Raw genomic sequence first — 27,759 nt, 5'->3', positions numbered from 1 at the left:
CCCCCGCGGGCCCTGCCCGACCCCGCGGCCCCGCCGCGCCAGAGCGGGCGCCGCCCGCGCCCCGCCATGTCGTGCGTGCACTACAAGTTCTCCTCCAAGCTCAACTATGACACGGTCACCTTCGACGGGCTGCACATCTCCCTGAGCGACCTCAAGCGCCAGATCATGGGCCGGGAGAAGCTGAAGGCGGCCGACTGCGACCTGCAGATCACCAACGCGCAGACCAAAGAAGGTGCGTGGGGTCCGGGGGCAGCGGTGATGGAGCGGTGGCTGCTGTGGGCTCGGAGCTGTTCCTTTGTAGCTGCTGCTCTCACAGCATCGTCCGAGCAGTTCTGCGTGCGGATGTGCTGCAAAAGTTTGGGGTTCCTGGAGTTGTAGGTAAAATGGGGGAGGTGGGCGGCAGGATGTGTAACCATAACAAACCTGCCAGCTTTCTTTGAAATCTGGCGGAGAAATGTGAAGGTTATCGCAAGGAGTATAGCGCATGGCTAATTTGAATGAGGGGAGAAAAGTGTGTTTGATGACTGAACTTTGTCGTCAATTTCTCTCTGCCTCCCTTCGTTGGAAGGCGCTTTGCTGCTTTTTTTAACCGCCTTTCATTGAAAGCAAGTGCCCCTTGCCGGAATTGCTTGGAAGCAACAATTTGTATCGAGTGTATCACTGAGTTACAATTTCTGCAGACCCTTAAAGCCTCTCGCACAATCAGCGTTCTGTGTAGTAAAATTACTCTGGGGGATTCCTCTTAATGTAAGTTTTCCAAACAAAAGACACCGTAGTTTGGATGCTGCTGAACATTATTTCATCATTCTTGTCTAATGTTTTTTTGGTTTTTTTTTTCTTCCTGGCACTTAGTGTTTGCTGTATCAGGGCAGTCCTGAAGTTTTATGGCAGAACATTTACAGTGAATATATGTAAGAAATGTTCATCGGGAAGTCATAAATTCTCTTAAATATAATAAATACTGCTTGATTCTGTGGTGTGAATATGGGTTTGTGTTACTATGATGCTTCCGTTTGGTAATCTGCTGTCCTGATAAGTTTGAATGTGAGTAAAGACTTCGGAGTGTGACTTTTCAAAAATAAAAAGAATTGTATTTTCATTCCTGCAACGTTAAACCTTTTTCTTTCCCCACCCTGTGGTTCTGTGTCTCAGTAGTTTTTTCCTTTAAAAGTTGTAAGAGAAAAAAGATGCTGGTAAATATACCCTCATAAAGTATTACTGCCGCATCCATGGTACCAGATTTACCAGGGTGTTACTTTGTTTTCACATGTAACCAGAGCCCAGGGAAGGAAAGGGGTTTTTGCTGCACTAGAAGCTGGTGTTGCCTCAAGGTGAGGTTAAAAAGGGATTGTCCTGGGTCTGCTAGGCAGGTTGTGTTCCACTTTAACCTCTAAAAATGAGTATCAAATTATAAATATATAACTATGTAAAATACATCATTTTAAATTCTATATTAGTGATACTGATGCTTATTGAAGCTTTCCTAAGGGTATTTTCCATGTGAAAAGGCAAAAATCTCTCTCTAGAGCATAGCTAGAGAATATATTTCCAAAATCTGTGTCTGTCAAATCTTTGGTTCATATGCATAAATGTGAATCTCAGTTTTTATTAATCAGATGTAAATGCTTAAATTAACCTGCAGAAATTAAAATAACAACTAGACCAGGGTATTCTATCTAAGTGGAATGTTAGGAATTCTTGTGTGTGGACATAAGTATTGGGGTTTTTTAACTTTGTCTATTCAGGAGTCCTGAGTAAATGTTAAAATGATCTTTGGAAAGAACAAAGTGAGCCATGAGTGGAGATGTGCTGTGTATTCAGATTGGTCCAAGGTCCTGGAAGCTTTTATAGTTCTGGAGCTGTTGCTTTTCCTAATGGAAAGCTAGTAATAGGAGAACTGCTAATATAGGTCAAAAGTACACAGGATTTTAAATATCAGTGGGAAGAAAGGATCTGATGGACTGTGTAAGATTCTGGGAATGCAAAGTGAGTGGGTGGGGCCTGTTTTATGTAGGGGGTTCCTATTCCATACCTGCTATCAAGGCCTGTTCTCTAAAGCCTGTGCTCGAGATTGGTGCTTTTAAACTTGCCTCCATTTCATTGGATCTGGATTATTTTACCTGTCTTCTATGACAGGTGTTCCTAGAAAATTGTGGAAGAGCTGCAAGCTCCACAACTGAGGTTTCTTGAGTGCTCTTTCCTGTGCTGTGACATTCTGAAACAGAACACTTGGAAAATATGCCGTACTTACAGGGCAAAATACAAAGAAAATAAACCCAAAAGTTTGCTCTGAATTGGTGTGGGATGGCTGAATGGTTTTGAGGCAGATTAGTGCCCCATCAGTTCAGCCCCAGGCTGACACCACTCCAGAGCCCAGAGGGCCTTAAAGCAGGGGCAGGTGGTGTAATGCAATTAATGATTGGGAGTTGGGTGGATTTGATGGACTCATCCTTTCAGAGCAGTGCAAGGGCTCTTGTGGGGCACAGAGCTGTGGAAACAGTGCCGTGGAGATTCCCTGGGCTGTTTGACCTCCTGAGCCGGCTTGTTCCAGATCAGGGATTCCTGTTCTGGGCGAAGCAGAAAATCCAACACAAGTGGCCCAGTCTGTTACTCTGGAAGTTACAAGGCTACTTTCATAGCCAGCTACAGCAGTGGCTTGTCCCAAAGTCAGCAAGTGGTGGTGATGAGAACAGGGTTAAATCCTGTCTAGGGAGAAAATGTGTTCCAGGGAATTCCCTGTGTTCTGGTGGGGACAGCCTGGCATGTTGGCAGGCAGTGCAGCTCTTACCTGCACATCCTTCCCCCAGCAGCTGCTTAGCAAGGCTTTTCCCTGCCCTGGCACACCTTGGCTTGCATTCCCAGGACTCCTGGTGAGTTCTGTACTCCACTTGAGTGGAAAACCTCTCTGAGTGCTCAGAGCTGTTTGGGCAATGCTGGCAGATAAAACTGAATGAAGGCAGGCCAGAAAATAACATGGGAACTTTTGTCAGCAACTTGTTTATAGCATACATAAACACAAATTATTAAGACTAGCAGAAATTCTTATAATAGATAAATTAAAAAGTGGAGAATTTAAATTGCTCATTCAGTGTGAAGCAGCATAAACTTACCAGCAAATCTGAGCTCTTTGCACCTAGCTGTAAGAAGGTTGTGGACACTAATGCAGTAGTTGATGTCAGATTTCTTTGTCAGTCTGAGGAAGCAGTCAGCTGACTAACTAGTTTGCCTCCATTCATGCCTTCAAATACTTCATTATCTAGACTCTTTCAAGCTACTATTTTCTTGTAGGATAAACAGCAAATTCTAGGCTGTTGTGTCTCTACTGTTCTAAGCTTTAATGTCCAGATCCTTCTTTGTTTTTACAGTCATTTTGGGTTAGTTGGGTACTTTTAATCACAGCTCAGATTGAGAAATTCCAGTAGCCACTTCCCAGCCATTACTGGTGGTAAAACAAGTTTGAGCTATATGGGAGTGAGAATGAACAATGCTGCTGCTTCCACCTTGGAGTGTTTCTGTTGGAGCTCTGCTTGGACACGTGTGAGCAGTAGGTGTGGAGCTGGCCTCACTGCTCACCTTGAGGTGTGGAGTCGTGGAGAGACAGTGACAGGCACAAGTAGAAACAGCTGCTCTGGGCTTCTAGAACTGCAGCTGGCACCATCTTCCAGGTGTTTGTCTCAGCCTCAGCACTGCTTGAGCTCCTTCTCCATCAGAAAGTCCCGACGTGGCCTCTTTGACAGGTGACTGTGTGAGGAGCAGAGCTCCAGGGCTTGTGTCAGGATGTGGCTTCTGTAAGAGCTGCTGTTTCTGTCACTGCTAGTCCTTTCACCCACAGTTTTAAACTGCTCTGCAGTCCAGAGCAGTATTGCTGTTTGGTTCTGTGGGGAGATGATCAGGAATTAGTTTCAGCTAAATGATTTCTCAGTTTTCTGAAGAAATGTTCTGTTAGTTGGAAATAGAAGTAAAACTTTAATTTCATGGTTGAAGTGATGTCTTCTGCTAGGTATGTTTTGGTCTAAGGGAAGTTCCTGCCTGTAGGAATAATATACTGAAAAATTGAGCATAAATTGTGAGATACTCATATTTTGTGTGTGATCACTGAGAAACTCATCCTGACAAAGCTTGACTAGATACATAACAGCACTAGGTTTCAGACCAGTGCTTTGATTCAGTCTGCAGAGGTAAGGGATTGGAATAACTAACACTGCAGGCACATCACAGGGAAGGACTTCTCATGGTGCTTTAGAATATTTAGTCATATACAGCCTATGTAAGTTCCATATGAAAACCATTCATATGGAGAGGGCTTTCCATTTTAAGTTTATTCAAAGTGTGTCTGAGAATTGGATTTTTGTTTGGGCTTTACGTAAAAGGTCAGGGGGCTTTTCTTCTTTTCAGACAACCAGCACAGTACAGGCCCAGGCAGAGCAGGGATGGCTCCAGGCACATGCTGTTTTCCAAAGGCTTTTCAAGACTTCAGAAGTCATTTTGTTTGAGTCTCTCTTCTCTACAGAGAGTGCGTGGAAAGAACTTGTGTCCCTTTGGTTAATTCAGACTGGATCGTGAGCTTAAGGGAGGAGGTACCACTTTATTTAGTTTGAGCCATTTCTGTCCTGCTTGTGAAAGCAGCTCAGAAACCCCCAAGTTTTTGTGCTCCAGACTCCAGTGCTGTCAGTTTCAGTTACATTTCTCTGTCAGGCCCTGAGCAGCTGCCCAGCCCGGTTGGGGATGGTGCAGCTCCAAGCACAGAGCTGGTGTCTCTGCTGTTCTGTCAGGCCTGAGCAGGACAGCAGAGGGGAGTCAGGTGTATTTAACAAGCTGAAAGCATGTTAAGAGTGCTGCAGAGTTTCCCTGCTTTAGCTGGTACCTAGTTTGTTCAGGACAAGTACTCACAGACTTTACAATCTGTTTTATGCAGGTGAGGCTCAGCTTTGGTTTGTTTTTCTCCAGAGATCTCTTGGTTTCGTAGCCAAACAGAAGCAAAACCAGCTTAAAACAGATCAGGGAAAAACCTCATGCATTATCAGACTCTGCTTTAGTGTAATTTGAAACCATTTTGTTCCTGGCATTTAAACTAACTTTAAAAACTGAAAATTATTTTGCTGCTTGTGCTTGATAATCAAACCTGAAGATTCCTTGACAGGTGCTGCTGATGTGTTGAGAGGATGAAAGCTTGATGTTATGTATAAAATTTTGCTTTTAGATCTGTAAAGGGATTCTCAAAAGTGCTCTGTAATTACATATTAAATAAATTCTTACAAATTGACTAATGTTTTTTCTGTGTTGATGTTGTTTCCAGAATACACCGATGATAGTGCTCTGATTCCCAAGAACTCATCGGTGATTGTGAGGAGAATCCCCATTGGAGGAGTTAAAGCTACCAGCAAAACATACGTTATGTAAGTACTGCAAACATTCTCTTGTTTGGGAGGGATCAGTGTGCCCACCTTGTTATTGACAGCACTTGCAGAGGCACTGGGGTTGTAACTCGCTTGTTAAAACTGCTGCTGGTGTTTGTTGTCATGGGGTAGCTTTCAAAGTGTCTGTCCCAAAGGAGACTTAGATTTTGGTGTTCAGATACCAGCAGTGGTAACTTTGGAGATGATTCTGTTGAGCTTGGTTTGGAGTTTATTTTTCTGCAATTCAAATTTTCTGAGATTCCTTTTCCTCTTCATGGGGAGATTCCTTATAATATGTGTCTGCCTTTTTAACAAAGACAGATACACATTTATGAACTTAGCATTTGTTCACATCTCAAAAGAGTTTGATCCTGGGTGTCGGACTGTCACCTGCATTTGGGGAAGGTGGGGCAGGATATGACAGGTATTTTTCTGCCTCAGACATGGGGGGAGTTATATAGTAGTCGTGGAGGAAAGACCAAGGGTTGCCAGCTGGTGAACCATGCAAACAAGGAGTTTCATTCCTAAGTGATTCCTGTGTGTTTTCTAAACACACAGTATCTGTTTGAGGCAAGAGATAAAGAACCATACCCTAAAGGGTACTGGCTTTTGTGCAAGTACAATGAGTAAACAGTTAATCCTGTCCAAAGTCAAATCTCAGAAGTAGTTTAGCATATTACCAAATGTATTGGTTACCTTTCTGAGTCTGTCTGTACCCGAGCTGGGATCTGTGCTCCATATTTTAGTTTTTCTGTATTTCTGAGGTTTACACCTAATTCTCTGTCCTCAGCATTGATTAAAATCACAGAGACTCAAATGCAATCCTGACTCCAGGATTATGGCTGCATTGATGTTTTCATACAGTCCAGATCTATAATAGCTACATCAGCTCTGTTGGAATGGGCATGTTTTTCAACCTTAAAGCCATGCCTCTTCACCGCCAGCAGGAGATATTATTAGCTTGTGGTTTCACCATGTCTTTCTAATGTTGGTTCTCAGGAAGGTACCCTGAGAAGTTACTGTGTGTCTTGAACAAACAATACAGCAGCATCCTGGTACCCATGAACCATTTGCAAGCAAAAAACCCCAGATGGATGTGGCTCTGCATGTAACCTTGGGGCATGTTACTGCAGGAGCTGGTGCAGTGCTTCCCAGCTCTCCCTCGGGATTCTGCCCCCACAGCTTTGTGCCTGTAAACACAGCCTTGCTTTGGGGCTCATTTCAGCTGAGTGCTGTCCTGCCAGTGCACCTTGCCTGGTGCTGTAAAGCCCTCCAGAGAATCAAAACTGGCAGCAAAGATTCTGTCACTACTGGTGTGTGGGGATCAGCAAAGAACAGCACTGCTGTGGTAGAGTTGAAAATTAACCAGGCAGATGAGCCTTCTGTTCCCCAGCTGGAAACACTGCAGAAACCACTGGCAGGCTGGTTAATGTTTGGGGATGGGGAATGTCTGCTGGAATGGTGAGAGGCCTTCAGAAAGGCATTACTCACCTTGCAGTAAATGGCTGGCGCAACTATTGTGTGGTAATCCAATGTATTTCCGTGTACCTCCTCACCTTCAGGAGGCATAATTGGGAGCCTTGGGGTGTTCAGCAGTGGCAGGAAGCTGAGCCTCTCCATTGGCATGCAAATTCCTCAGCAGCCTTTGCATTGCTTCTGCTCATGGGACTCTTTGGATGATGCGTGGATTGTTTGTTAACTCTCTCAGTGGCTGCATGTGTGGTTCATGATGAGGAGCATGCAGCTCCAGACCACCGAGTATGTGGAATCTCAGCAAGTTTTCAAATGTAATACATATTTCCTAAAATATTTGTAACGTATTCAAGATTATCTTATAGCAAATTCTGGCAATTAAGACCTTTTTTTTTGTCACAGGACTCCTAAATCGCACAAAATCCTAGAAACTACTTTCAGGTGACATTTCTACTACTACTTTTAGTCAATATAGCATATGTAACGTGTTTAATATTTTGGCACTTTGATGGCTAAATATAGTAGATCTCTGAACACAGTGCTTGGGCTTCCACAAAGAAACACTGTTCTAGCACTGTTCAGTGCTGCTGACACTGTTATGTTGCCCTTTTGTCACGTGACTGTGTTTTTCACTTGAGCAAACTTGCACTTGTAGATTATCACTGTTCTTCACAGAAACTGAAGCCCTGTACCTGGTACCTGTGTGCCTTTCCAGGGATGTACACATTGGCCAAAGCTGCCCCATGCTTTGGTGATTGATTATTTGAGAACACAGAATTCTAGTACAGACTTCATGGATTTGATACTTTGAGAGCAGAGACAAAATGTCTCATGACTTCCTCTTGCACTGTTGTGTTCTAGATCTGTAAGTCTTGAGTAATTTGTGACAATGTAGAAATGTGATTTTGGGGAGTTTTTTAGTTGCAGCAAATGTACCAAGAGAGAACAGTTTATGTTACAAATAAATGTCTATGTTCACTAGAATATTGGAGCATAATGTGATGTTCAGGTTCTGGAATCTTTGTGTCGGGTACAAGTGATTTGTTTTAAATTCTGATCACCTTTATTTCTTCTTCTAGAAGTCGAAGTGAGCCAGTGAGTGGAACATCAAAAGCAGTATGTAAAAACACAATCTCACACTTTTTTTCCTACACACTGCACTTAGTTCTAAACAATGCAGCCTTTTATTAATTTGCCAAACGTTAACCTAATATATTTTTCAGTAAAACCTAGTGTATGTTGTAAATACATTGTATTTGATTCAGCATAGTAAAAACTGGGTAATGCCATCATTTGCAGAGTTCTAATGTCAATATTGGTATTTGTGCCTAGCAATGCATTGTATTTCATATTGAATATGCCAGAATCTCTCCTGTATGACTCTGTGTTGTACAGATAATGTATGATCGTTTCCAGATCCTGTAGGCTCAAGGTTTGCACACTGAACATGGTGCCATGTTCTACATCTGTCTGTCTATAGCTAGTGATATGTATGTTTGTATAGGTTGTTGTGTGCTTTTTGTTTCTTGCAATAAAAACTGTTTGGAGTGTATTTTTTGCCATTTTCACATTGTATCACTTAGCTTTTGTTTTTAAATACCTTTTTTTTGCCTAATGGTTTTTGAAAATGTTATCAAAAACCACTGAGAAATCATTATTGTGAAACTTGGTGCTGTTCCTTACTTTTGACTTGGGGGTTCAAACAAATACAAAACCCAGAATATCCCAGATGTTTTCAGGGCAGTTCTGTGCAGCTAAATGATTCCTTCTTATGTCCTTAAATATTTGGGTATTTGTTCCTGAAACTGTGTAATTGAAGTGATATTGTTTGGGCCCTCCTGAGTACAGAAATGTCTTTAATAGCCTGACGTGAATTTCAATATCGCTGCTACACAGAGTGGTATTCTAAAGTTCTGCATTTGATCTTTCCCCTTTATCTGGTAAAGCAGTTTAGTTCGACAGTTTGTCTGCAAATGACAATATGTAACACAAATTTTGGCACCAAGTTAGAGCCTGGGGCATTTGGGAGTGAAATCTCTGTCACTTTTCTTAACTTCTGCCTGCAGCACATTTTTGGGTCTGGGTGACTCCAGGGCTGGCTGCTGCTGTAATTCCCAAAGGTTAAGCCTTTCTTTAGTATACCACCACTTGGAATTCACATTTGGAAAAGGGGCAGCATTTTCCTTCAGGTTTGCAAACACTTGTACTGCTGCTAACATATAATCCCACACGGAAATCCATGCCTAGTGATGGGCTAGATCTTAATGTGCCACTTGGGTCAGTACTGTGTGCAACTGTGCTTTTCCAATAGTTCTTAGAGTATCAAAGTACTATTTGGTGGAGTTTATTTTTTATCTTTATTTTACGTATAACTGCTTCTTCTTCACTAGACTGGTGTGAGGCATTACACTAACCCTGGATCATTGGTTCTGATCACTTGATCAGCTATTAGGATAACTTAATCTAGAAATTCCTGAACTCTGGGGCTGTGTTCTGGGAAGAATGCAGCCTCTGGTTCCCATGGAAACAATCAACTTCAAATTGCAAACTTACTGTGTGTAGGTCTAAAACCACTAAATGTAACATCCATAATTCTGTTGCTGATTGATCGCAATTCCTTTTGGAGATGAATGCCTCTCATTGTGAGTTGGAGTTAGTTGCACTGGCCCAGTGACCCTAGCAGTTAATGTAATGCATTTATGTAAACCACGTTTATAGTATTTGATCTAATTCAGATGGGTTTTTATTTCTTGAAAACAGTTCTTTTTCTTTTTGTTTACTAGCATGTGTATAAACACAAACCACATGTTCATAAATAAAGTTAACATTCTTTTAGCCTCGTGTGTTCCCTGGCATGTCTGTATTACATTGCTCAGTAGCATCTTACCATAAGCTAACGTAGATGTGTCAAAAAGAAAAAAGGAGAAATCCCAGAATGGGAGGGAAAACAGTGTGAGTGAGAACTAACAGCAGGAAAGGAAAAGCAAAGCCATTCCCTGGTGTGATTTGACTGTCCCTGGTCTGGGAGGGTGGAAGCCTTGTATCCCTCTGTACAGGCCCTCTCTCATTGGAAAAGCCCTGCAGCCTCAGCAGCTTCTGGGGCTAGAAACACAAAGAGTTTACTCTTAAAGTTAATTCAGGTCTTGGTGTGGGGGGATTGTTTTTTTGGTTTGTTTTTTTTTTTAAACACAAATATTTCTGCATGTATTTCAGAGCAGAAGCTGGGTCTTGTGCAGTTGGAGTAAATCACTAGGAATCTTGTCAGTTATTGATGGAGAGTAAAGCTGCAAAGTTAAAATCAATTTTCTTTTTTTAATGGATGCACAAAAGCTTCTTCTTTTTAGCACTTTTTCGTTGTCATACTGTTGTGCCAGCTGCCATCCCAGCCTTGGCCCAGCTGTGGGGCCTTTCTGCTGTAGGGTCGGTGTCTTGGTGCCTGGGAGAGGCTGCAGAAGGGCCGAGCTGTGCTCATGGGGTCAGCACCAGGGGCACAGCTGGAGCCTCCCTGGCTCGCCTTGTGTGTAGCCATGCTTGGCTTTGGGGAAGGCCCTGTCATTTCAGTGTAGCACTCCAGCAGTGAGATCAGCCTTTTCCTCCTCTTTTCTGTCCTCTTGCCCACTTGGCTTCCTGTTAGTTTCTGTTCAGTCTGCTGCATGACATGGGAGTTAAAACATCGGCTGTTGAGTTTAGGGTTTGGGGGTTACTTTTTCTGGGTTGTGTTTTGGTTTTTTTTACAATACTTCTGCAGTGTTATCTTAGGGTTGCCTGCAAATTCATAGAGATGTTGTTTTCTACTTGACCGTTTTGAGGAACTGCCCGGAAATACTTCAGTAGAAATCTAGAGGGGAAAAAATTGGAAAAAATATAGGATGGTTGAAGCATGGCCATGGGCAAGTGCACTGATGAGTACATTAACTATCTGTTTGCTGCTTCTGGTAACTGTTCAATACCACCTCCTTTAAGAAGTTAGACTGTTGCCTGCAGGCTGTATAATAGCAGCTTCCTGAAAAAAACAGAAGAATTAATAGTTTATTTATTAACTGTTTGTGTTTCAGTTCCTGGTCAGTACTAGACCATTTAATGCTAGAGCTTTCCTAATTTCTTGTTTGTTTCTGAAAAAACACAAAATTATAGCTGTGCTTGCCCTGAGAGAACACTGGTCTGCTTTTTCATGTGTAAAAGAGTGGCATATGGAGCATGAAGCTTCAAAATACTTGTGCAGACCTCCTTTTGAACAGAACTAGGTACAGAGCATTCTGGAAGGAAGGTGAATCTTGTGGTATGACTTGCAGTGGAATGAAGGTCTTTTTGTCTAGATCTCTGTGTTCCTCTTCAAAGGAAGAGGACTTTAGTCTCAAAGCATCAAGAGCTCTTTAGTCAGTAATGCAGGGATACTGTGTGTACTTTCCTGAAAACACAGAACAGGAACAACTTAGTGGTGTGAGGAATCATCTTGTGCATGGAAATACTTTTTTCCCAGTCTGCTAAAACTGTTCCCTCGAATTCTCTGCTACATTAGGTAGTAAAGGACAAGACCTTTTTTAAGGAAAGGTTTTAATCTCTTTGCTGACCTGTTTAATGACTTCTTGGAGAGCTGTTCAGTTCACATTGTGAAATTTTATTCTGTGTTTTTGAGCAAGTTAGATGTAGTAAGCAGTGATTCAGGTATCTTTCTGGTACTGTTGTGCTAGCTCAAGTGCTGCTCGTGGCATGATAAAATTCAGTATACTGCAGAAGGAACTAGATCGAGTTAATCTTTTTACTTGTGGCAAAACTGCTCTTCAGCACTAGTTGTCTGGCTTCTAACCTGAGGATGTCATTCCTGAGAGCTGTTCCATAGGCAGCTGGGAGGAGAAAAATGGAGACAAAAATTCCAGGCTTGTGCTCTGAATCCATGTTTTTATCATCAGGAGTATGCTTTGCACTTTCCTTTGTTCATTTAGCACTGGGCTGCTATTGAAGATCAGGTTTGGTCTGATTGCAAGGAATCATCTAAATTCTCACTGATTTGGGTGGTAGGGCCCATGGTCTAGTAACATACAAGAAATCAATTTTTCAGTTTTTATAGTCTACTCTGTCATTACAAACACCTTTATTTAAATGATTTAAGCAGTTGGTTTTTCTCCAGAAGAAGTGACAGGTTGTGGCTGCTGTTCTAGATTGACTTTTATTTGGGCTTATTTGGGTACTGCTAGGAGGGGCAGAGTACATGTTTTGGGGCTGCTGGGGATGGCCTTGATTATGACAGGCAGCTGTGGGTTCACAAAATTATCACTGTGTGCATATAGAAATGATGAGACATTCACTGATTCATTTGCAAACTACGCTAATACTATGTTACCCGCAGTGATACTTCTTCCTCAGCTAAACTTAAATATTTTTAAAAATCCTTTTTAGCTGAAAATTGACAGCTTCCCATTACCGTTTTGAAAGAGGTCCCTCTCTGAAATATTCTGAGCAATAAGTAGATCTCCAGTGGGGTTGGTTATTTTAATTTCTTCTCATAAGCACGTAGATACTCTTAAGCCATCATAGATTTGGACTTTGTTTTGAATAAATACAGATTACACTGGGTTGGGATTTCCTTTGGGTGACACTCAGGGGGATGTAGTGCAGGCATTCAGACTATAGTAGAGGTTAACTGTTGTTGTGTTTTGACTGTAGAACTTGAATATGTGTTTAATTTTTTGTGAACAGATTGATGACTCTTCTGCATCTATTTCTCTGGCCCAGCTTACTAAGGTATATATATATATATATTCTTGTCAAATACTTAAAAAGTGTTTGCTTCCTATTTTTAAATTGATACTGTGACCTATAGGTGAATAACTGTTGTAATTGAAAGCCCCCTTTAATTTTTATTAACTTAAAGTATTTATTTTAACTTCAAAATGTGTGTATATTTTGATACTATCCTGTAAAGAGTAGTTCCCAGTTTGGGAAGATAGAAGGGGAGTACCTTATCAGCCTCAGCATAATGTTGCAGTATTACTCATCCTCAAGACACAAAGAAGAAGCTCTTCAGAAGCTGTTTTACCGTTTTTCATACGTTTCATTAATTTTGCGTTGGAAACTAACCCAGTTTGTACAGAAGAATTTAATTGGCTGTAAGTTACGGACATTCCAGGGGGGTGTGACCAGCCACAAGAGAAGCGGTTCTGTACCATGGACAATTGCATGGCTATTTTTGAATCCCTAGTCATAGTTACAGACCCATTCTCTGAATGCTACACAATTCCATAAATTGTGGGATCTATACAGTGGACAACCCGATCTAATTTGTTTGAACGCAGACTGTGTAAATTGTGTAAATGTACCTCATTGTTTATAGGAATATACCAATGTGTATGTGTGGCATCTGAGCAGCTGTGACCTTTTGAAACTGTTGTAATACCATGTTTTGCTCGGGAACTGCTTGCATTTTTGCTCACCAATGTGTAATTTGTCTGGGAAAGCACTAGTGACTGCACTGTGTGGACAGCTGAGTGCTCAACCACCAGTCCCTAAAGCTACAGCCAGTAGAGTAGGCAGGGCCTGAGGCAGAGCAGCTAGTTCTTTGTCATCAAGATAAAGGCTGGAGTTCATTTCTAATAAAAAGAAATCTCTTCCCAGTGGTAACTTTTCCCCTCTTCGCTACAGAAATTAAATTGTATACATTTGGCCAAAAAAACCCGTTATATATAAATATCTCTAGTTTGCAAGGTAGCCACCCAAAGAATTGGTCCCCATTAGTGCTGTCCCTAAATGTGTCCTCGGGTCTGTAACCTCATGTGAAGTTTTACTCTAAAGTGTGCAAAGCTGTCCAAGGGGTGGGGGTACACATTTAAGCTTTTGAGGATATAAGTAGTTCAGAAATGGCAGGAAGATGACACCAAGTGGCTCAGCACTGTTACTCCCTCTAATGGCTCTAGTGCAGCCCGGCTCAGCACGGAGGCAATGTGTTAACAGTTCTCTGGTGATTATTACTATGTATGAAATGCCATATTTGAATTTTGGTCTATTCCTACTAATGTTTTGTGGCTTTTGGATGTGTTTTGTAAACCGTTTGGGTTCAAACAAATTAGTCAAGTATTATCTGTAAAGCTTTCTGTAACTGTTAATGGAAATGATTTCATAGTTGGCGATCCGGATTCTGTTACTGTGGAGAAACTGTGTATATGAAACAACCATTTAATAAAATGTTGAAACTAGTTGATTGCTTTTGTGAATGAATGCATACAAAACCAAACCATGAGTGCTTGAGCTGAGTGATAGGTGCTTGAAGGCCCAAGTCATTTACAGTCACTCCCTTAGACCCTGCTTGTATCTGGACTAGTGTGTAATAAAATCATTTGAACAAATATGACTTAAAAATCAGCTGACTTCAGTAATTTGAAGGTCTAGTTGTGCAGAAGGTTTATATTACAATTTGTGTGTTAAAAGGACATAGTCAACTGGAAAAAACGGAGATAGTCTTCACTGTAGTTAAGTCACTTCACAGGAAGAAGTTAGGAGGGGGAACATGCAGTTTGCACTGCCTGCAGCTCCTGCTGGGCAAATCTCTGCTGTAAAGGATTTTGCCTTGCTGAGGGTTTGTAAAATCCTTTAGTCCTTTTAATACTTGTGTGTCTGAAGCTGAGTTTCAGCAAACAAACCTCTGCAGTTCTGTGTCCTTTTAATACTACAAAATGTAAATAATGCTGCTTGTATCCATCTAAATTCCTTGTCCAGTGGAGAGCTTCTCCTGAATATAGTCTGGAGCTTAAAAATCAGCATTAAAATACTGGATATTGTTGTTTATCTACACATAGCTTCAGTCATCTGAAGGAAATTGGATTGGTTACACAAGTCTTGCTGTAAGGTACAAACAGAGCCTAAGGTTTGAGTGCCCAAGAGTGCTCTTTTCTAGTAGGTTCTCAGGCACATAAACATCATGTCATGGCATAAGGACTCCCCAGACCATCTTCAGCACAAATCTGTTTGGTATAAGCAGCTGCTCTCATGCAAGCTCAGTTAGTGTAGTGCTGCTCTTTACAGGATTGGATGAGTGGTGTTGTCTTGGGCTGCGTGGGCTTAAATGTGTTTCTAATGTGTGTGTCAAATAATTACCTGTTGCACAGACTGCCAATCTGGCTGAAGCCAATGCTTCCGAGGAGGATAAAATAAAAGCTATGATGACACAGTCTGGCCATGAATATGATCCAGTCAAGTAAGTGTTGCTAACATGAAACTTGTTCTTTGAAGTTGATGTAAAAATTGTAGAGCTGGTTTGTTTTAAGTAAGAGAGACACATGAATCTCTTTTCCTTTTTGTCCCCAAAAACTTGCAGTTACATGAAGAAACCCGTGGGGCCACCTCCACCCTCCTACACCTGTTTTCGCTGTGGCAAACCTGGGCACTACATAAAGAACTGTCCAACAAATGGGGTAAGACTTGGGGGACTTGGGGGGGGCTCAGTTTTTAATTTTTATCTGGAGAGTTACTATAACAAATGTGAATACTCACAGTAAGAATTGTGTCTTTTGGTGTGAAATACAGAGGTTACATGGCAGTGTTGCAGAACCCTTTGGATTTAAGAAAAACCTGGAATTGTAAAATTTTCTTTTCACTAGGTCAGAGGCACTAAATATTCCCATAGATCTTTTCTGTGAATCCCTGTGCTAGATATATCTCAAAACAAGTTTCTCCAAGCCCTGAGTCCAGCTCCCTCTGAATTGCCCTTTGGAGGAGGAGCCAGTTTGAGGGATTTCACCCTTAAGGAATCTATAGTTAAGCCAAAGAATGTCAATGAGTTCAAAACATTGTTCCAGCCTCTGGAACACCCTGGCTGCATTCATTTAGGGAAAACAGTATTTTAGTCCAACAACCCTTACACTAGGTAAGAGGAGAGGGTTAAAAGTTTTTGTGCTTAAAGTAGTCACTGAAATCTCGTTTTCAGTGTGGTTCTTGAGATACATCTGCCTTTCTTGACAGGACAAAAATTTCGAGTCTGTTCCCAGAATTAAAAAAAGCACAGGAATTCCAAGAAGTTTTATGATGGAGGTGAAGGACCCCAACACAAAGGGTGCCATGCTGACCAACACTGGGAAATACGCAATTCCAACCATAGATGCGTAAGTACGGGATTGGTTGGACTGATCCCAAAAGGGAATGGGAGAAACCAGGCAGAGATGCACGAGTGGCAGTGCAGCAGCATTGGCCAGCACCTGGAGATGTGGGGAGGAAGCATTGGCACTGGATCTCAGCTTTAAAGTCCATGCTGCTGCCTAATATTAAAGTGGGAGTCCTGCTGATCACACCGCTGGGAGCTGCTTAAACGTGGGGTATGCTGAGACTATTTCTGCAGAACATTCCAGCAGCATTTGTAATTGGAGTTGTTCTCTCTGGGAGCTCCTTTTGATTCTAGTTTGTCTTTCAAAGGTTTCATGTAAAATGTAATAAAGCAGCTGTTGGACTGCAACTCCCTCCCTCAGATGTGAAGCAGGCTTAAGTTTTCCTCTTGCTATAAACTAGGAAAACATTTGTGTGTGCTGAGCAACAGTGGCTGTTCTAAAATACTCTTGGTAGCCCTTCTGGTTTTCTCACCTGGATGTTCCCTTTTGGAAGCTGTAACACAGACTTCTTTCACTTAGAAAATGTCATTACTGGGATATCAGCTTTATCCTGAGCCTCCAATTTACATTTAGCCTCTGGCAAAGGAGATGCATGTCACCTGATATAAGCTGTTAAATGTTTTTCTAGTCTGAACTGATTTCTTGGTTGATCCAATGAACTGGATAGTTCTGCAGGAGAATTCCTCCCTCCCTCTTCTTCTGTTAGGGCTATAGAAAAGCAGTTCAAAATAAACAGCTGTGTTTAGGAAGGCCAGTGGAGAGGGGGAGGAATACCACATATTATCTTTTTTTGATAAAATTCAAAGCTTGGAAGACTTTTCCCTTTAACTTCTTTCTTTTGCTTTCCCCACTTTACTTCCAGGGAAGCTTATGCTATAGGAAAGAAGGAGAAGCCTCCCTTCCTACCTGAGGAGCCATCCTCCTCCTCAGAAGAAGATGATCCTATTCCAGATGAGCTGTTGTGTCTCATTTGTAAGGATATAATGACGGATGCGGTTGTTATTCCCTGCTGTGGAAACAGTTACTGTGATGAATGTAAGTGTTACTGCCAAATTTGTTAATTCCAGACATCAAATTTGATCTTCTGAGAGCAGAAATAGGAGATAAGGAAATTGCTGTTAGTTCTGTTGAACACTTCAGCATGTCGTGAGCAGGGAAAGACTCTTCTTATGTAGATGGTGGAAAAAAGGCAGAAAGCTTTTTTCCCTCCTTAAGTTTCTAGTTAAATCCTCTTTACCTGCAGAAGGAAGAGGATGAGGAGAGTGCATATTAGAATAGAATATAGAATGCATTCATTTTGTCCACAGCCCTTTCCCTCACACAGAATTATATCTCCAACTTTGGGCACTTACTGCGCACTACGAAGAACTGATATTGAGGCATTTCATCCACGTGCTTCCCTAGAGCTGGTTAAAACCTTCAGAAATCAAACCTCATGGTTTTTTGAAATGTGTTTTATTCATTAACATGGAATGACTTTTTGCTGTACTAGAGTGGAAAAAAGACCAATTGAGCTGTCACATGCCAGTCTGCTCTGCATCTTTACATATTACCACAGTGAAATATTGACCCTCTGCTGTATGCTAGAAATTGTTGTAGAATTTCAGAGTGGTTTGAGTTGGCCTTCCACTAGCCCAGCTTGCTCTGAATCCCATCCAGACTGGTCTTGAACACTTCCAGGGATGCTACAGCTTCTCTGGGCAACCTGTTCCTCTGCCAGTTTTTCCCACTATAGAACATGAACAGCTTCATGCTTTCCATTTAAGACCATATTTCCCCATTAATCATACGCTTGTTTTTGTAATTAATGAGAACCAAAAAAGTTTACTTAGTTTGGCTATAAACTACTTAAATATTCTAATTATTCCCAGGTATTAGAACAGCACTGCTGGAGTCCGAGGAACACACATGCCCCACCTGCCATCAGACAGATGTTTCTCCTGATGCTTTAATCGCCAACAAGTTTCTGCGCCAGGTAATATGGTGACTTTAGCCTGAACTCTTTGTTAGAAAAATCTATTTGTAAAGAGCTGAAAGGGATGAAAATATTAATTTAGATCTCCTTAAGCAAGGCTGACCTCAACAAAACTAAGTTTACTTTTCAAATACATAATCTGTTTTTACAGAAGCCTACTGCTCATTAGAGACAATCTGGCAAATTCAGGACACACTTGTCTTTAATGGGATGTCCTCACTTTCAAACTGGATGTTAACAGCCAAGTACTTTTAATGCAGAGACTCTGAGGTATCAGTCATTGATATCAGAGTTCCATGGGATGTGTTCATAGCTGTGTGTTAGTTGGTTTAGGATTAATAGCACTTACGGGAACACACTGTGATTTTCCTGTAGAAATGCTTTTGTTCATATTTCTACTGAAGTTTATTATCACCTTCTCAAACGTGTTTCCCTACCTCTAGGCTGTCAACAACTTCAAAAATGAAACCGGTTACACAAAAAGGCTCCGTAAGATTCAGCAGCAGCAGCAGCAACAGCAGCAGCAGCTGCCGCCGCCACCCCCACCGCCACCGCCGCCCCTGATGCGGCAGACGATCACCCGCACCCTGCAGCCGCTGATGCGGCCGGCCATGGCCCGGCAGCAGGACCCGCTCATGATCCCGCTGGCCTCGCTGGCCTCCCGCTCCGCCCTCTCCTCCCTGGGCCCCGGGCCCTCCATGGCAGCTGGGCTGCCTGTCAATCCGTCTTCTGTGGTTGTCTCCGATCTCCCTCCAGCAGTGTCCCTCTCTCTCCGTGGGGAAAAGCCAGATGGACCTTTTCGGTAAGGAGATCTGATCAACAGCAATACAAAAGAAATTAAAATGCTCAGGTTAGATTTTTCTTGGGCTTTGCAGCTAGCACCCTGTGTGTCATTAGTGACAGCTGCAAGTCACTGTGGAAGTTGTGGTTCTGTTTTTACTTGGAATGAGGACACTTCAGTAAGTAGAACGTGTACCTCATGCAAGAATTTTCTTGGCAGGATTTCTGTTTGGTTGCCCTACCAATCATTCAGCGCAGGTTTGCCCTGAAGGAGGGACTGGTTTTGTTTTGAAGTGTCCAGCCATTCAGAGAGTAGCCATTTATTTCTGTTAGACCTTAGTGTCTCATTATTTTCTCTTCATTACTGAGGAAATAATATTTTCATGTAAAAATCTATTACAAGTGTTTAGGGTTACATCCTTTAATCCTGCTGCCTTGGATGCACGGAACCAGTGTGTCCAGAGGGCTGCCAGGCTCAGCTGTGCCATCAGTACAAGGATCACGATTCAAAGGAGCACAGAAACATTTTCTAATGGAATTTCAGTTCTTGCATCTTCCAAAGCTGAGGTTCAGTGCACGGGTTATATGGATTCTCATCCTTTCAAGTGCTGCTTAATCAAATATTTTTCCAGAGAGCTTCCTCTCTAAATACCAACATCCAAACAGACTCCTCAGCAGTGCTTCCTCTGGAGCCTGCCAACTTCACAGGTGGAAATCTGGTGAAGATTATTTTAAAATTTTTTTTAATTTAGTGAAATCAGCCTTTTCTCACCTTGGACTTTACATTTAAAAATATGTATTATATTTCACTTCAAAGCAGTGTTTTGATAATAAAAATGTGTTGTTTTTGTAGTGATGCCGATGCTGTTTTGCCTCCTGCTCTGATGACTGCTGCTGAGCTTTCCAAATCTTCCCCTTTGTCAATCAGCAGTTTGTTGGAAGAGAAGGTAGATTTTATTTCATCACATACAATGATTCTTATGTTCTAGTAGAGCTTGTTTTGTGACTGTTTGCATTTATTCCCAAGGGCTATCAGGTTCCTGTACTGAGACAGCCAGCGATACCAAGTCTTCTGGGCCCTCAAGGACAATCAATACCTACAACTGGTAAGAAACTAGAACTTTAGAATTTCGTCGAAAAAGTTGTCTTCAGATAAACTTACTGGGATTTTTTTTCCTGTCCCTGCTGCAAAAGGTCATCCAATGAGAGCTGGTGCACTTCGCAGGCCAGGCTGGGAGCTGTAAGTATTCAACAGAAATTGAATGTATTGCTAGTTGTAACTGGTTGTAAATTAATCTTAACACATCGCTTAGACAACAGCTGATTTATAATGAAATAATAGTTGTGGAGAATTCAAGTGGTAATTAATTTTCAAGTGGCTTCATTTAAATTAACTTTAACAAAGGGGACCTGTGCTTACAGTAAGATTATTGAAAAATAAAACTCCAGTACATAATTGAAAAGAAGATTCTGACTAATGAACACTTTTTGGGAAGCCTAAATTACATATAAAAACTAAATGTAATTAAAAGATCAAATGGAAAAGCACCCTTTTGATTGCTGACTGAATAAGGCTGAAGAAATTGATTTCCCAGTAGAAATCACCCTCCAACATTCTTTCTTTAACAACTTAGTTGATACTGATTAAGCAAATTATTGAAAATTTAGAGGCTGTTATTTTTATGACAGTTTTGTATTTCTGCAGTTTAGTCATCTCAAAGTGCCAAGCTGCTTTTTCTCATTAGAAAGAGGAACCTGTTTATCTGTTATCACAGCGTCAAATTAGTCCTTCGTTTGTTAGAGATTTGTTACAGCCAGGCTGTAAGGGTCATTGTTTTTATAAAGTCTGAAAGATAAATCAAAACCAAATCCAACATCCATCCCCCAGATTATCTAAAATCTCAAATCCAGTAAACAAGAAAAAACAATTCAGGGACAAGAACAGGCCAATGCATTGTGAGGCAGGAGCTCAGGAAACAAATGTAGGAGAGGTTAGGAGAGTTGTAAGAGGTGAGTTAATTCCTGCGCAGTGCTCGGAAGCCCAGGAGTGCAGAGCTCAAGGTGTGTCAGGAGGGGCAGAGGAGCAGTGAGTGCTTGGCTTGTGGGAGATGGGGGTCTCATGGCAGCCTCGCCCACAGTCCCAAAGCTGAGTGTAAGGAGAGAAGGCTGAGGGAGCTGCTGGGGCGAGGATGTGCAAGGCAAGTACGAGGCTCCAGGACTGAGTGTAGTCTCGAGTGAACAAAAAGCCGGAGACCAGTGAGAACCAGGAGTGCTCCCGCCGTGCTGCCGCTTCGCTTTCCTCTGTACGCTCAGGGCAGGCTGTGACAAACAGTGACACGTGTTTTTGGGTTTCTTTAAAGTTCAAATCGAGGACGCCCGCACAGTGACCGTGCCCAAAGGACTCAGGCCCCATCACTGCCAGCATCAGCACCAGTCTTTGTGCCTGTGCCTCCACCTCCCTTGTATCCTCCACCACCCCATGCTCTTCCTCTTCCTCCGGGGGTACCACCACCACAGTTTCCTCCTCAGTTTCCACCTGGGCAGCCTCCATCCGCTGGGTACACTGTCCCCCCTCCCGGATATCCCCCAGCTCCTGCAAACATGTCATCAGCTTGGGTCCCAACAGCAGTGCCAGCGGCTCATTCAAACACCATCCCAACGACACAAGCACCTCCTCTCTCTAGGGAGGAGTTTTACAGAGAGCAACGGAGGCTTAAAGAGGAGTAAGTATTTGGCTCGCTAACGTTGCCTTGTTTTCATGTCTGTATCGGGGGAGCGTATTGGACTGCGGTTACACTAAAGTGCATCTGACCTAGCAAAAGTGACATAGTGTTTCTTCCAATATACTTTTTCATCGCAGATGGTAAATATGCAAAGCTAAACCAAGACAAATGTAATTCTAGAACTTTTCCTAAAACTTGTAGGAACTGTTTTTGCTTAAATAGGATGTTCACCTTTTGCATTGCATGCAGTAAACATTTTCTCATATTGGCCATGTTTTGTTTCTTGATGTCTTTTGTAATAAAGGTCAAACTATAATTGTAATAAAGGTCAAACTTATTTTAACAGGGAAAAGAAAAAGTCCAAACTTGATGAGTTTACAAATGATTTTGCTAAGGAATTGATGGAATATAAAAAGATTCAAAAGGAGCGTAGGCGTTCGTTTTCCAGGTAACTGCTTTACATGTCCGTAATGGAGAAGCAGATTGTCTAGAGGAATCAGGAGGAGTTCCACTCCACCTCCCTGTCGTTAGATGGATTGGATGATTGAGGGATGAGCAGTGACAGGAGTGTCATATGCAAGTTATTGGCTCCAGTGTGGCAGAGATTGCAGGTGACTCAATTAGCACTGGGCAACAGGCACTAAGGAGCACTAAGCATCTGTCTTGCTAAGGTATCTCTGCAGTGGTATCCTTCACTGCCTGACAGCCCTGAGGAGGCAAGGAACAGAATAGCTGTAAGGGCTGGATTTTCAGCGTCTCACTATTCTGATTGTAACCAAGCAGTCCAAGCAGTTTGGAGGAGATAGGTGAGAGAAATCGTCCTCATTTCTGCTTTTGTCCATCTCATATGGATACATGAGATGTTTGAACCTGGACTGCAGACTGGGGGCTTTCACATGTTGGGTGACATTGTTAAATTTTTCTTGGGAATTAAAAGCTGAGACTTATTTGTAAGGAAATCTGAAAATGGTGAGGGACTTGGAGAGGAGGAATGATGCTAATGAACATATGAATCATGTGAAATGATTCATTAAAAACAGTAGAAGAAAAACCTGAGGGTAGCTGCTGTTTTCCGTCCCCAGAAATCCCTTGGGCAGGAGTAGTTGTTAGCAGTGCTGTCAGGAGCTTTCCCAGAGTCATGGCACTGGGGCATGTGACTCGAGACTGAGGGTAGAAGCTTTTAGATGAGATTTTTCTTGCAATGCGGTCACTTGCCTTGGTTAGAGCTAGAGGGATGTGCAGGATGTTTTTGGGACACCTGCCTGGCAGTGTGGATTCCACAGGCCTGTCTGTAGGTCCTTTGCAGTATTGGGATTGTGCATCCTGTCCAAATTCCCAAAAAAGGGTGCAGTTAATAGACCGAGCTGGTGTTTTAACTTTGGGCTTTGCTGTCTTCAGGCTACGTTGTGTTTTCTCGGTGTGATTCTGCACTGTAGCCACTCAGATTTGCTCTTTTTTCATCTTACCGCAACAAAAATTATTTGCACTGCATGTGGTTGCCAAGTAGTGACAAATGTGCTTGTTCCCGTACCAGTAGAGGCCAGTGTAACCACCTGAAATCTGTCCGTAGCTCTGGTAGCTCATGTGATAGAGTGAGTGGAAGTAGACTGACCCTTCTGTGTGTTCTGACACTAACAAAGCAGCAGCTGTTCTGTCTTGTGAGCAGAAACTTTTACATGTTATCAAGTTCTTCAATTTGCAGTAGCTTTATGTCAGCAGCTGAAAGAAGCTTTGACATAAGCATGTGGAGAGGAGAGAAAAAATAAATGTGGGAGGAAAAGATTTGAGGAGAAAGACTGTTTGGAATTAACTTCATCTGGTTTTTTTGTTGTGTTTTTTTAAGGTCCAAGTCTCCCTATAGCGCTTCATCTTACTCTAGAAGCTCATACACCTACTCCAAGTCACGCTCAGGTTCGTCGCGCTCCCGCTCCTACTCACGCTCCTTCAGCCGCTCCCACTCCCGCTCCTACTCGCGGTCGCCGCCCTATCAGAGACGAGGCAAAGGGAAGAGTCGGAACTACCGCTCCCGCTCGCGCTCGCACGGCTACCACCGCTCCCGCTCCCGCTCGCCCCCGTACAGGCGCTACCACTCCCGCTCCAGGTCTCCGGTGTTCCGGGGCCAGTCCCCCACCAAACGGACGGTCCCGCAGGGCGAGGCCGAGCGCGAGTACTTCAACCGCTACCGAGAGGTGCCCCCGTACGACATGAAGGCCTACTATGGCCGCTCGGTGGACTTCAGAGACCCCTTTGAGAAGGAGAGGTACAGAGAATGGGAGAGGAACTACAGAGAGTGGTACGAGAAGTTTTACAAGGGCTATGCTGTGGGCGCTCAACCACGGCCTCCAGTGAACAGAGAGAACTTCTCTCCAGAACGGTTTGGCCCACCTGGGACCCGACGAGAGAATTCACCGTATGCTCGGGGACGGAGGGAGGAGTATCCTGCTGGGCAGAGCCACAGGAATCGTAATGTAGCTGGAAACTACCCTGAAAAGCCTGGGAGAGAGAGCCATGGCATCAAAGATCCTACAAAATCAAAAGAGAAGGAGGTGGAAAATCCACTGGGGGATGGAAAAGGCAATAAACATAAAAAACACCGGAAGAGAAGAAAAGGGGATGAGAATGAAGGATTTCCCAATGTTGAGCTGTTAGAAGGGGCAAGAAAACCAAGAGAGCCAGTTCCAACAGAAGATGCTAAAACAGACTCTCTATTCATGCTGCCAAGCAGGGATGATGCCACCCCTGTAAGGGATGAGCCCATGGAAGCGGATTCCATTGCTTTCAAACCAGTGTCTGAAAAGGAGAAAAAAGAGAAGGATAAGCCAAAAGCAAAGGTTGAGAAAACAAAGCGGAAAGTAGAAGTGGCAGCTGCTCCAAAGAAAGACAGCGTAGCAAAGCCAGCTAAAGCTTCCCAGGAAAAGGTGGACCCCGATCGCGAAAAATCTCCTCGAACGGAACCTCCTGTGAAAAAAGTCAAGGAAGAGCTGCCAAAAACAGACAGTGTTAAAACCTCTTCCTCTCAGAAGGATGAGAAGGCTCTTGGTACACCACGGAAGGCTCATCCCAAAGTGACAAAGGACCACCCAGAAACCAGACCAGCCAAGGAGGAGAAGGCAAAGAAAGAACATCCTAAAGAAGCCAAGGCAGAGAAGCCCTCCGGCAAGGAGGAGAAGTCAAAGAAACCTGCTGAGAAAAGCAAACTTTCTGATGCCAAACTTGAGAAAAGGAAAAGAAAAGCAGAGGAAAAGGCTGATAAAGAACATGAGGCCACTTCTGCAAAGGCCTATAAACCTGAAAGTGCAGAATTGAAAACATCACCCAAGGGGAAGGCTGAGCCTGAGGGGGAGAAAGGAGAACGGACCCCGGAAAAGGATAAAGCTGCTTTTCTTAATAACCCATCCAAAAAGATTAAACTTAACCGAGAAACTGGAAAAAAGATTGTGAGTGGAGAAAACGTGCCACCTGGAAAAGAAGCTGTGGAGAAACCTGAGCCCAGCAGCAGCAAAGTTAAAGCGGAAAAGACAAAGGGAAAAGCAAGGAGGAAAGTGACAGCAGCTGATGGCGCTAGCTCAACTCTTGTGGATTACACCAGGTACCTCAGGCAGTTCTTTTCCTTTTCTTTCTTTCCTCCTCCCCCCTCCAACTCTTTATGGTGCTTAAGGAAAGGAACAGCTAAATTGGTGCTAAACAAGGGAATAATCCATGATCTTCCTTATGAGACTGTACATGGGTCAAACTCAGCTGTTGTTAAGGAAAACGAGCAGGTTGTACTGCCCAGGAAGCTGGTAGGGTTCATTTGCTGGTGATGCACACTCAAAACATTTAAGACATTGGTTGAAGACTTAAGATAGTATCTTGTCTTGGTAATCTAAAAAGCTTTTAAAATGTCCATTTTTCTAAGGAAGAACTGGGGCATAAGGATAAAACTTTGCCTGTCTGTACCTCTCCATAATTGCTTGCTTTCATGTTGAAAGAAGAATGGATATCTAATTTATCTGCCATTGGGAGAAATAGGACATGAAGGAATTACCAGATCAGACAGTCCCCAATCTGATAATCTTGTGTCTTTCTTAATTAAATGTATAGTAGCAAGATACTAAATTAATTGATTGCTCATAATCTCAGCCAGTGAACTCAGCCTTTCTCTTGTCTGTTCCCTTAATTGAACATCCTTAAGGAAAATACTGAGAATTTAGAATTGAAACACAAGCCAGTTTATAAAATGTTCCCAGAGCTAGCTGTGTGTGCATCCCATTACTAATGTCCGTGTTTTTCCTCCCAGCACGAGTTCCACTGGGGGAAGCCCTGTCAGGAAGCCTGAGGAAAAGTCAGACACCAAACGAACTGTCATTAAGACCCTGGAGGAGTATAACAATGACATAACAGCCCCTGCTGAGGATGTCATTATCATGATCCAGGTCCCTCAGTCCAAGTGGGATAAAGATGACTTTGAGTCTGAAGAGGAAGACATCAAATCCACCACCCAGGTGCCCCCAGCTGTAGGAAAACCCACCAGTGTTATCAAACCTGTGAGTGCAAAGGCACCAAACCCCCTCAAACACACTGAAAAGGAGACAGAGCCTCTGGAGAAAATACAGAAGGCTGCAAAAGAGACAAGTTATGAAAGTACCCAACACGATGCCAAGAGTTCAAAAAGTTCCGTGTCGAGCGAAAAAGGTAAAACCAAAGACCGGGATCATTCTTTGTCAGACAAGGACAGTTCTGAGAAGAGGAAGAGCAGTGTTCAGCCAGAAAAAGAGCACTCAGAACGCACAGCTGAGCAAGGAAATGGAAAAACTGTATCTCAGTCTTCTAAAGATGGCAGATCTTCAGAGAAGCATGACAGTGGCCGTGGCTCTGCTGCGAAGGACTTCACTCCCAACCGGGACAAGAAGTCTGACCATGATGGCAGCAGGGAGCATTCAAGTTCCAAGCGCAGAGATGAGAAGAGTGAATCAGCACGGAGGAAAGACTCCCCATCCCGGATCAGAGACTCCACAGCAGGGCAGAAGAGCAAACCAAGAGAGGAGCGTGCGGAGCCACCCAAGAAGGGCCCTGCAGAGGCCAAGCGGAGCAGCTACAGCCCCCCGCGGGAGCGCAAGCCCGCCGAGCACAAAGCTGTGCACGAGCCCAAGCGCCCCGCTGAGGAACACAAACCCCCAGATAAAAACCCGGGCAAAGAGAAGGAGAAAGAGAAGGAGAAGGAGAAGCATGTCCCAGAAGTCAAGAGCAATAAGGAGAAAGAGCCAGGTGGGAATAAGCCACCAGTGAAACAGGACTCGCCAGAAGTTAAAGTGGAGAAGGAGAACATGGCGGGTCAGAGCGATAAAGGCGCGGCAAAGCCGAGGCCGCCGGTGAGCAGTGCCGCGCGCCTCTCGTCCGACCTCACCCGCGAGACCGACGAGGCCGCCTTCGTGCCAGACTACAACGAGAGCGACAGCGAGAGCAACGTGTCTGCAAAGGACGAGGAGGCTGCGGGGAAAACGCCCAAAGAGGCGAAGGAAAAGGCTGTGGATAAGGCGAAAGAGGAGGCGGCGGCCCCGGCTCCCGCCGAGCAGCCAGAGGTGGGCAGGAGCCAGAGCCAGAGCAGCCCCAGCGTCAGCCGTAGCCGCAGCCACAGCCCCTCCGAGAGCCAGACACGGAGCCACAGCAGCAGTGCCAGCTCAGGGGAGAGTCAGGACAGCAAGAAAAAGAAAAAGAAGAAAGAGAAGAAGAAGCACAAGAAGCACAAGAAACATAAGAAGCATAAGAAACACATGGGAAATGAGACAGAATTGGAAAAGAGCCAAAAACACAAACACAAGAAGAAAAAATCAAAGAAGAGCAAAGATAAAGAGAAAGATGACCAAAAAGTGAAATCTGTCACGACATAAACCGACAGATAGTGAAAAAATGACTTAATTACTAAGTCATCTGTATGATCTTTGTTAAAATGTAAACGACTTCAAGCGTTGTAAATAATGACATGAAAGACCCTGTGCTGCACTTAAAATATTGCTGCTTGATTATTTGATTTTTACATCAAAGCTTTATAAAAGTGAACATTTTGTACAGAATTGTGAGTTGTGACCATGTAACATGAAAGGTTTTGCTGGGGCATCTTCTTTTTAACCACCGTTAATTATTTTGGGTGGAGTTTACTGTACTGTGAAGATTTTCACATTCGGGTTTTTTTTAATTGCCTGGCAGAAGCAGCTGGTACCAGTTACCAAATACCAGCGGATAAAATGCAGAATACATTACAGCCCTGTTATGTCACTTTTTGATTACAATAAAAAAAGTTTTCAATAAATGACCCAATGTGAGATTTCCAGTGGGAGTTG

General features: G+C 43.1%; 1 protein-coding gene across 4 annotated transcripts; it reads left to right on the top strand.

The window, feature by feature from the left end:
- Positions 1-27,731, top strand: RBBP6 (RB binding protein 6, ubiquitin ligase). 4 transcript variants are annotated; one of them, XM_030957934.1, is made up of 18 exons: positions 1-232; positions 5,297-5,396; positions 7,272-7,310; positions 7,949-7,985; positions 12,567-12,611; positions 14,969-15,057; positions 15,178-15,274; positions 15,822-15,961; positions 16,824-16,996; positions 17,833-17,936; positions 18,380-18,738; positions 19,570-19,663; positions 19,744-19,822; positions 19,911-19,956; positions 21,077-21,439; positions 21,786-21,887; positions 23,283-25,028; positions 25,719-27,731. In XM_030957934.1, the coding sequence occupies exons 1-18, from the start codon at positions 67-69 to the stop codon at positions 27,307-27,309; spliced, it is 5,370 nt and encodes a 1,789-aa protein (XP_030813794.1). In that variant the 5' UTR covers positions 1-66; the 3' UTR covers positions 27,310-27,731. The 4 variants fall into 4 exon arrangements, with proteins under 4 accessions (XP_030813794.1, XP_030813795.1, XP_030813796.1 ...); XM_030957935.1 differs by lacking the exon at positions 7,272-7,310; XM_030957936.1 differs by lacking the exon at positions 21,786-21,887.
- Positions 27,732-27,759: the final 28 nt, after the last annotated feature.

The sequence above is a fragment of the Camarhynchus parvulus genome, chromosome 14, assembly GCF_901933205.1.
Source record: "Camarhynchus parvulus chromosome 14, STF_HiC, whole genome shotgun sequence".
Taxonomy (NCBI): domain Eukaryota; kingdom Metazoa; phylum Chordata; class Aves; order Passeriformes; family Thraupidae; genus Camarhynchus; species Camarhynchus parvulus.
This window is presented reverse-complemented; position numbering and strand designations above follow the sequence as displayed.

Excerpts from the sequence above, each read along its gene's own strand:
- RBBP6 (XM_030957934.1), top strand. The coding sequence starts at position 67 with ATGTCGTGCGTGCACTACAAGTTCTCCTCCAAGCTCAACTATGACACG. Across the intron at positions 5,397-7,271 it reads ACCAGCAAAACATACGTTAT|GACTCCTAAATCGCACAAAA; the intron begins GTAAGTACTGCA and ends TTTTTGTCACAG. Across the intron at positions 19,823-19,910 it reads ACAATCAATACCTACAACTG|GTCATCCAATGAGAGCTGGT; the intron begins GTAAGAAACTAG and ends CTGCTGCAAAAG.